The following is a 9399-nucleotide window of genomic DNA, read 5'->3' as shown; positions in this document are numbered from 1 at the left end:
TCATTAAGGGCCTTGCCCAAGGCCGCAGAGCTGACGGTGGATGAAAATGGGGCCAGCAGGAAAGCGGGAAGACGGCCTGGAGGACCACGGGCCAGGGACTGGGGCCCGGAGCAGGCTCGCCAGGCTGCCCGGCCCCGCGACGGAGGGTTGGAACTCCGACAGGCTACCGCCGCTGCGCCCACCCAGGCCTCCCTCGCGGTTCCTGCAGCAACAGGAGGCGGTGGCGCAGGCGCGGAGGGCGCAGGGGCCAGGCGGAAGGCAATGCGCAGGCGCGGCGTTCCCGTTGCTAGGGCCGCGTCGCGCCCACCTGAGTGGCCGAAGTGAGGTTCGCGAGTCTCTGGGTCCCGACGGGAAGGAGCGAAGCACCCTCTCTGCGCCTGCGCGCTCCGTGCCTGCGACGCAAACCCGGCCTCACCTTTTCCTGCCCGAAGCGAGAGATTATCGCAGTCCTGGTTTCTCCCTCCAGAAGACCCTCTCCCAGTCCTCTGTAGCTCCTGGTAGTGCCCTGACCCCTGCTGCCACCGTCCTTCAGAGAGCAACGGAAGAGCTTCCCGGAGGGCGAGGAAAAGAGGGAAAGTAGCCAGCAATGTCGAACACGTAAGTGATGGGCTCCCAGCCACAGCTATGGGGTGGGCTTCCCCAAGCCAGAAGGTGGCTTGCTTTCTGCTTCTCTTATTTTCTTTTTTCTTTTCTTTTCTCCTCCCCTCGCCTCTCAACTTCCCTCCTCTCTCCCACTTTTTTTCCTTTTAGGAAATTCATATATGCCTCGGGATAGAGTATCTGCTTCTTGTGAGCAAGGAAGATCATACGCGTAGATCTCCCCCTCCCCCACGCATCCCACCACCCCATGGGGATGAGCTCCCGGTCTTCCCTACACCCGCCAAGCCCTTAGGGGCTATTGCTGATAAGCCATTTTGTCTGGGGTTTTTTTTGTTAATCTTTCACAGTAGTAAATACGTTGCTTTGTGAAAACACCTAGGTCCTGAAATTTAAGTCTAGAAAGATCTTGGGAAAGCGTTATTGTCATTTGCTTTTCACCACCTCGAGTGGCAGTGATACTGAAAGGAGTGTGTGCCTAGCACTGTGTCGTTTACACAGCACTTGCACAAAGGTACCTCATTTGGTCTTCATAAGAATAATTTCAAACAGGTAGTACAGGGCTGACCCTGTGGACACTGTTCTAACTGCTTCACAGCAACCCTGTAATGTATGGGCTGTTGATACTGTTATTTCCATTTTACAAATGAGGGAACTTGGGTATGAAGAGGTGAAGTAGCTCACACAGCAAGTAAACAGTGCCAAGGCAGGCACTGTAGCTCCAGCCTGCACTGTTGCTATTACACTCCCTATTTTTCTAGGCAAGGAAGTAAGAGCGGAGAGGTTAAAGGCTTGCCAGGGTTTGGGAGTGGGGAAGATCAAGAGTTCTGTTTAAGACCTATTGAGTTGGAAGTGCCCATTGGACATGACATGGAGATGAAATAGCCAGTTAAAATATTCAGATCTTGGGTTCAGGAGCAAGACCCACGTCTGAAATATAAACTTGCTCGCTGTCAGCCTGTGATGGTCTTTGTGAGACATAGAATGAATATTAATAAAGAAGAGGTTTATTATTATCCCAGCCTGGGATCATCCACAGTAAGGCAGGGAGAAGAGGAGACCCAGCAAAGGGATCAAAGACATGATCCGTGAGGAAGAAGCAAATGAAAGAAGTAATAGTGTTTCCAGGAGAAGTAACTTCTTTCTCCTCCGTCAAGTGCTCCTGAGACAAGTTGGGGTAGAACTGAGAACTGACTGTTGATTTGGCAGTGTGGAGTTCAGCAGTGACCTTGACAGGAGCTGATTCAGTGGTGTGATGGGATAGAAAGACTTACTCAAGTGAATATAGGAGGGAGAGAAACTGTAGACGGTGAACATAGCTAACTCTTTAAAGGAGTTTTGCTGCAAAGGAAAGGAAATGTGTTGGCAGCTAGAGGCAGAGCACATGGCTCCAAGACAGAAAACGATAGAATGTTTGTGTGTGGAAGGGAATGGCCCAGAATGATATATGAAGAGGAGGGAGAAGTGGGTGACATCGTTGGTAGTGAGAGGACATGGGATCCAGGGGGTACTGGCCTTAGGTAGAGGAACTCAGCACTTAGCAATGGAACAGGTGGGAAGGCAGCGTCAAGATGCTATTCAGTAGGTAGGTGCCCTGGAGGTGGCCTGGAATGATCATGGTAGATGGAAGATGATGGTGACTGAGGGGCAGTGGTGACAGCATCAGATGAAGTGGGATTCAAAGCCAGGGAGTGTTGGGAGGAGGGAATGCAGATCTCTGGAGGTGCAGTGAAAAGAAGGGGTCCCCTTGACCCAGCCCCACAGCCAGAGACAGAGGGCTCTGGGGGGGAACAGGAGCCTCTACTGAGAGGGCTTCCGAGCAGAGCCAGGCCTTCCATAGAGCAAGAAGACAGGGGGAGTATTCAGGGAAGAAGATAGCAAACTAGTTAAGATTGGAAGATTCAGAAGGTTTTATCATGTGCAAAATTACACGGAAAGAATTCCCATTTTGCAATATTTTGATTTCCCGTGGACGTGCATAGTATGTCTGAATATGCAAGTGTTTCCCTCCCCAACCCACTCCGTTATAGGAAAACTGCCAAGCTGTGGAATTAACAGTCTGGTCTTTTTAACTGTTATATTCAGTCTTCTCCATCCGTAATCCTCCTGACTCCAAAGTCTGTCATATCTCTAAGTCATATGCTCAACTCTGAAACCAATCATATACTTTTAAAAACTGTTAAGTAGTCTTACGGATAAAATGCTACCTTCTGTTTGCAAGGTGCATTTAAAATTCCCGGAACACTTTCACACCTGTTATTCCACCTGTATTAGTCTGTTCTCACACTGGAACAGAGGAAAGAGGTTTAATTGACTAGCAGTTCTGCAGGACTGCGAAGTCCTTAGGAAACTTACAGTCATGATGGAAGGTGAAGTCAAACACGCCCTTCACATGGCAGCAGCAAGGAGAAGTGCAGAGCAAAGCGGGGGGAAAAGCACCTGATAAAACCATCAGATCTTGTGAGAACTCACTATCATGAGAACAGCATGGAGGTAGCTGTCCCCGTAATTCAATTACCTCCCACTGGGTCCCTCTTACAACACGTGGGGATTATGGGAACTATAATTTAAGATGAGATTTGGGTGGGGACACGGCCACACCATATCACCATCCCACAGTAGTCCCTGGAGGTGTCCAGAGTTGGTCTCATCATCCAGATTTGCCAGTGGAGGAGGCGTAAGCACAAAGAGGTTGAGTGACCTCCAGGGATGAGCTGCTCAGGACACTGGTTTCTATTTTAAATGTAGAGCGCTTTTACCTTTGAAAACCACCTTGCCATATCCGGGGAAAATAAAGACATATGTCCACGCAGAAACTCATGCAGGAATGCTTCTAGCAGCGTTATTCAGAGCAGCAAAAAAGGTGGAGACGACTCAGGTGTCCATGGGTTGACAAATGGATAAACAGAATATAGTGTATCCGTACAAAGGAAACTTGGCAATGAGAAGAAATGAAGTACGAAGTAGGCGACAGTGTGGATGAACTTTGAGGACACTGCACCGAGGGAAAGGAGCTCAGCACTGAAGCCCCCTCTTGTGTGATTCCACTTCTGTGAAATGTACAGAATAGGCAAATAGAGCTGGAAATTAGGTTAGTGGTTGCCAAAGGCGGGGAGGAATGGGGAATGGGGAGTGACTGCTTCACGGGTGTGAGTTTCTTTCCCAGTGATGAAAATGTTCTGGAGTTAGATAATGGTAGTGGTTGCACAACTCTATGCTAAAAACCACTGAATTGTACACTTGAAAAGAGTGAATTCTATGCTGTGTGAATTATCTCACCAATGCTCTTATGAAAAATCATCTTGCTGCCTCTCTTGTCTCATTTGACCTTCATGACTGGGCTCAGGCAGAAGGAGGCTGAAGCTGCAGGGCGAGGAGGTGGGGTGCAAGGCCAGATGGACTGAGCACAAAGTGGGGGCTCCCCAGGATGGTGTGGCCGAGGCATGGTGTCCAGGTCCCTGGCGGTCCGACGCGTGAGGGGGTGTGGTCCCATGGAGAGGCATCGGGACAGCTGGGGAGCAGGAAGCCAGAAGCAGTTTCCAGGGAAGAGGGTCTGGTGGAAAGAGATGACGCCATGTCTCAGCACTGAGGAAAACAGGTAATGAGGCAGGGATCCGTGTGCTTTCAAAGCTGCCAAACATTTTCCTGTCAGCCAGGAATCTTTGCCTGGTCTCTCCAGACAGGGATCCCCAGACAGACTGCAGATGGGGAAGAAAGAAATTGCAGGACCCAGAAGGCTGAAGCTACCAGGACTGTCTTTGGCCAAAAATTCCAGTTATGGGTCAGCTCTGTGAGGCCCTGGAAAAGTCCTGCTTCTCTGACCTGACTGAAGCCAGTGAGGGCTCTGACCCTGAGCGACTGGGCTCCCCTGGGTGGGAGCCCACAGCAGGTCCAGACATCCAGAAAGTCTGACTGTGCTCTGCCCCATCAGGTCGGCCGTGGTTTCCCCTGGTGGAAGCAGGAGCCTCTTCAACCCAAGATCTCTTGCTATTGTTGACTTTGCATCTTTGTGGAGTTCAGGTCACCCCACCTGAACTTCACGGAGGCAGCCTCTTTAGGGTATTGTACAAACTTAATGCTTGTTGGTGTGGCCAATGTTGGAAGTATAAGATGCCTTTTAACTTTTACTGCCTGTTCTGCTCCCATATTTAAAAATTATTACTAGACTTATTTATAGTCCTTAGTCTATTGTTACTGAATTCTTGGCCATATTAAATCTGTATGTATGTCTCAGGAGTCTTCTGTCTTTATAGCCTTTCTTTTCTTTTTTTGAGATGGAGTCTCGCACTCTTGCCCAGGCTGGAGTGCAGTGGTGCAGTCTTGGCTCACTGCACCTCCGCCTCCCGGGTTCAAGTGAGTCTCCTGTCTCAGCGTCCCGAGTAGCTGGGATTACAGGTGCACGCCACCATACCCGCTCCTGTCTCAGCGTCCCGAGTAGCTGGGATTACAAGTGCACGCCACCATACCCGGCTAATTTTTGTGTTTTTGGTAGAGACAGGGTTTGCCTCTTTGGACAGGAGCAGATAGTGCCTTCTGCTTGCGCTGATCTGTACACAGCATTCTAGAATTTCCTTTAGCTAGATTTCATGTGGCTCCCACCATGTGAATTCTTAAATATTTAATGTTCTTTATTGGTGCTGTGAATGGGTTTCTTCTTTCATTTTTTTCTCTGCATTAAAGTATTGCAATTCTGCTGTAATTTTTTTTTTTTTGGCTTGAGTGCAGTGGTGAGATCTTGGCTCACTGCAACCTCTACCTCCGGGTTCAAGCAATTCTCCTGTCTCAGCCTCCCAAGTAGCTGGGATTATAGGCGACTGCCACCATGCCCGGCTACTTTTTGTATTTTTAGTAGAGATGGGTTTTTATCATGTTGGCCAGGCTGGTCTAGAACTCCTGACCTCAAGTGATCCACCCACTTCAGCCACCCAGTGCTGGCATTACAGCCGTGAGCCACCACGCCCGTCCTTTGCCATACTAGTTGATGTATTTTTGTTACTGATTTCCTTGGATTTTGCAATCATGCCATTTGTAAGCAATGGTGTTTTAAAAAATGGTTTATATTACTTACGTATCTCCCTTGTCCTTTTTTACTGCTAATTTTGAGGGCATATTTCTAGCGTTTCTCCACTGAAGGTCCATTGGGTCACTGGTTTTTGGCACTTTGAAGAAGTCGTCATTCTTTTTTTCCTGGTGTGTGGGGATGGCATTTTTAATCAGGCCTGTGTTGCAAGTTACAATTTACTGAGCATCTTCTTGGTATCTATGAAACAAGCTGGGGTTTTTACTGGTCCGCTGCTGTCTGGAGTTATGCTTTCCTCTGTGCTGAACTGAAAAGCACTCCCGCAATCACCCCTCCTGGGTTAGAGCAACAATTCTTTTGATCTGGAGCTGTGCTCTGTTTTTTAAGTGGAATTTCAGATCTGAGTTCTAAACAAAATTAGCCTGTAATTTTCCTCTTGAATGTTGTCCTGGCAGGTTTGGGCCCCAAACCCTATTAAGTCCACAAAGCAACTTGAGCATTGCTCTATGTTTTATGCCAACAGTTGTCACACCTGATAGTATGTTCAGCCCGTGTCTTCACTCAGGCCAGTGAGTGCCTTGGGTTTACTGTCCCTTCTCGGGTCCTGGAAGTCTGGACTTGGAAAACTCACACCGTGCTGAGCTGTGGGTCTTGATCATTGTCCACAGCCAAACCATTTCCTTGATCATCTGTCATCTTTGCTTCTTCCAGCCCCTCCTGCTTGTCTGTTTGAGGTGGGGCAAGCAGAATGTCAGAGGGTCTCAGGAGCTTTGAACTGGCATGAGGTTTTGCTTTTGTTGTTGTTGTTCCTGGTCAATGTACTTGTTTATGAGTCACTAATTCTGCCAGGAGTCAATGTGTGTTCTGTGTGATATGGTTTGGATTTGTGTCCCCACCCAACTCTCCTGTCAAATTGTCATCCCCAATGCTGGAGGCGGGGTCTGGGGGGAGGTGATTGGATCATGGGAGTGGATTTCCCCTTTTGTGCCATTCTCGTGATAGTGAGTTATCAGGATAACTGCTTGTTTAAAAGTGTGTGGCACCTCCCCGCCTTCCTCTTGCTCCTGCTCCTGCCGTGTGAGATGCCTGCTCCCACTTTGCCTCCACCGTGAGTAAAAGCTCCCTGAGGCCACCCCAGACACAGATGCTGCCATGCTTCCTGGACAGCCTATGGAACTGTGAGCCAATTAAACCTCTTTTTTTTATAAATTACCCAGTCTCACTGGGCATGGTGGCTCACGCCTGTAATCCCAGCACTTTGGGAGGCCGAGGTGGGCAGATCACCTGAGGTCGGGAGTTCAAGACCAGCCTGACCAACATGGAGAAACTCTGTCTCTACTAAAAATACAAAATTAGCTGGGCGTGGTGGTGCATGCCTGCCCAGCTACTCGGGAGGCTGAGGCAGGAGAATCACTTGAGCCTGGGAGGCGAAGGTTGCAATGAGCTGAGATCACGCCATTGCACTCCAGCCTGGGCAACAAGAGCGAAACTCCATCTCTAAATAAATAAATTACCCAGTCTCAGGTATTTCTGTATAGCAGTGAGAGAATGGACTAATACACTGTGCCAAGTGGAATTCTAATTTTCTGATAATAACCTTCTTTCTTATAATAAGCTGGTCTGGAAGAGTGCCCTTTCACTAGCAGTATTTTAAATATTGCTGAGTTTTGAGAAATCTGGCATTCGAACATGCTGGGGATGGGATTCTAAAGGCAGAATTCAGTGTCCTGACTCAGTGGGGTGTTGGGGGGAAGAGTTTTGGTTTTTGTGCTCAGTCTGTTTGCTTGTGATGTAACTACCTCTGTGTCACAGGACCCCTCCTTCCTCATCTACTTTCTCCCTGACAAATGGGAAGCGATGAAGTGGTTTAGAGAGTGAACTCTGGAGCCGGACTGCCTACATGTATATCCTGCATTCAAACTGTGTGACTTTGGGCAGTAACTTCTCTTTGCCTCAGTTTTCTCATATGTAAACTGGGCTAATAATTATGCCTACCTCATAGGGTTGTTGTGAGGATTACATGAGTTATTACATGGAAACCACTTAAGACAGTGACTCACAGTATATAAATGTAAGCTATTACCATCGCCATCGTCATCATCATTATCATCATCATCATTATCATCATCATCATCATCATCATCATCTGAACCCCAAAATCTTGCAGACATCAAGATATGCTTTTACTTTTTGGCCAGAAAGGTGGGAAAAGCACGTATAATCAGTGCTTCAGTAAATGATGCTTAGTGTTTAGGGAAGAATGGAGCATGTTTGAGAAATGGCAGATGGTGAGCCTGGGGCAGAGGGTACCTGGAGGGGATACTTAATAATGACCTTAGGAATGTAGAAGAGAGATTCCCAGTCAAACAGGGTGGCTAACCATGGGTACTTATCTCCGCTTCCTCCTGAATTGCCTCCAAAATGGCAATAAAGGATTTTAAAGCTATGAACTCACAAGGACAAAGAAAATATTTGACAAGAGATACCAAGAAAGTGCAGGAGGCCAGGCACAGTGGCTCACGTCTGTAATCCCAACACTTTGGGAGGCCAGGGCAGGTGGGTCACTTGAGGTCAGGAGTTCAAGACCAGCCTGGCCAGTGTGGCGAAACCCCATCTCTACTAAAAATACAAAAATTAGCCTGATGTGGTGGCACACGCCTGTAGTCCCAGCTACTCAGGAGACTGAGGCAGGAGAATTGCTTGAACCCGGGAGGCAGAGGTTGCAGTGAGCCAAGATTGTACCACTGCACTCAGGGCTGGGTGACAGATTGAGACTCTGTCTCAAAAGAAAAAAAGAAAATGTGGGAAAGGGAGAGCAGGCATGGATGAAAGGGAATGGAGGAAGGGCAAAGAATGTGGGACCTGAAAGCCAGCAGATGGGGCTGGGGTGATCAAAAGCCAGCTGTTTCCCTGGGAAGACAGATGGGGGGCATGGTTCTTCTGGGATGGGGCTGAAATTGGAGGACTGCTTGCAGATCTGTATAGGCCACATTTAGGCTGCCAATCACTTGTACACCCCAGAGAGCAGGTGGCCAAGCCACTAGCCAACCAGGCAGAAGTTGGCACATGCAGCCAACCTGGACTCAGGACGCCAGGCACAGGTAAGCGTGGGAATGAGTGGCTTGGCTGACAGTAAAGAAGAGGTGAGCCCCCTTGATCGACTTGCTTCTCCTTCAGGGGATTAGGGCTGCCCCCCCCCCCACCCCCGTTAGCATAGGGAAAGACCTTACAGAAAGATACTGACATTTTTGGGTTTCTCCTTCATCAGTCATCAGGGCTCTCCACACCCACTTTCTACAGTGAAGCTCCTTCCCAGACACACTGACTTTCCAGTTCACTTTTCAGTCCTGGTTCTTGAACATAAAAGCAGAATCAAAAAATCACCTGAAATTTGGTAAGGGAAGGTGGGAATCTCTACCATGAATGTATTGGCCCTGGCAGGAAAAGTGGGGACACTCATGAGGGCCTAATAAAGAGACCAGTAACAAAGAGGTGGACATAGTCTAGGGAAACTGGTAAGGGATGGGGCAGTATTCTGGGGCCAGCCAGCCACAACAGAGCCACCACCACCCCAAGGCTTTGGTGGAAGGGCACACCCAGCCTTTGTTGCCTCGCCAGGGTGTGGACAAGAGGGTCATACTCGTCTGCTCTCTGGCTTCCTCTCTGTTCAATCCACTAACTCAACTCACTGGAATGAGGGCAGAGAGCCCAGCTGGTGCATTCCATAGAGCTCAGCCTCCCAGGCCACAGTCTGCACCTCACCTCGCTTCTCTCTCTCTCTC

The 9399-nt window shown here is 48.8% G+C and overlaps 1 protein-coding gene across 4 annotated transcripts in view; it reads left to right on the top strand.

Moving 5' to 3' along the window:
- Nucleotides 1-375: 375 nt before the first annotated feature.
- The window catches only part of IQCA1 (IQ motif containing with AAA domain 1), a 166314-nt gene continuing 157290 nt past the window's right edge, over nucleotides 376-9399 (top strand). For all 4 annotated transcript variants that reach the window (XM_077957952.1, XM_015111399.3, XM_015111398.3 and 1 more), the window contains exon 1: nucleotides 376-597. In XM_077957952.1, the coding sequence (XP_077814078.1) occupies nucleotides 587-597 (11 nt within the window). In that variant the 5' untranslated portion in view covers nucleotides 376-586. The remainder of the gene's footprint in view (nucleotides 598-9399) is intronic.

This window comes from Macaca mulatta, chromosome 12, assembly GCF_049350105.2.
Source record: "Macaca mulatta isolate MMU2019108-1 chromosome 12, T2T-MMU8v2.0, whole genome shotgun sequence".
Taxonomy (NCBI): domain Eukaryota; kingdom Metazoa; phylum Chordata; class Mammalia; order Primates; family Cercopithecidae; genus Macaca; species Macaca mulatta.
The sequence above is the reverse complement of the archived record's forward strand: the minus strand, read 5'-3'. Positions and strand labels throughout refer to the sequence as shown.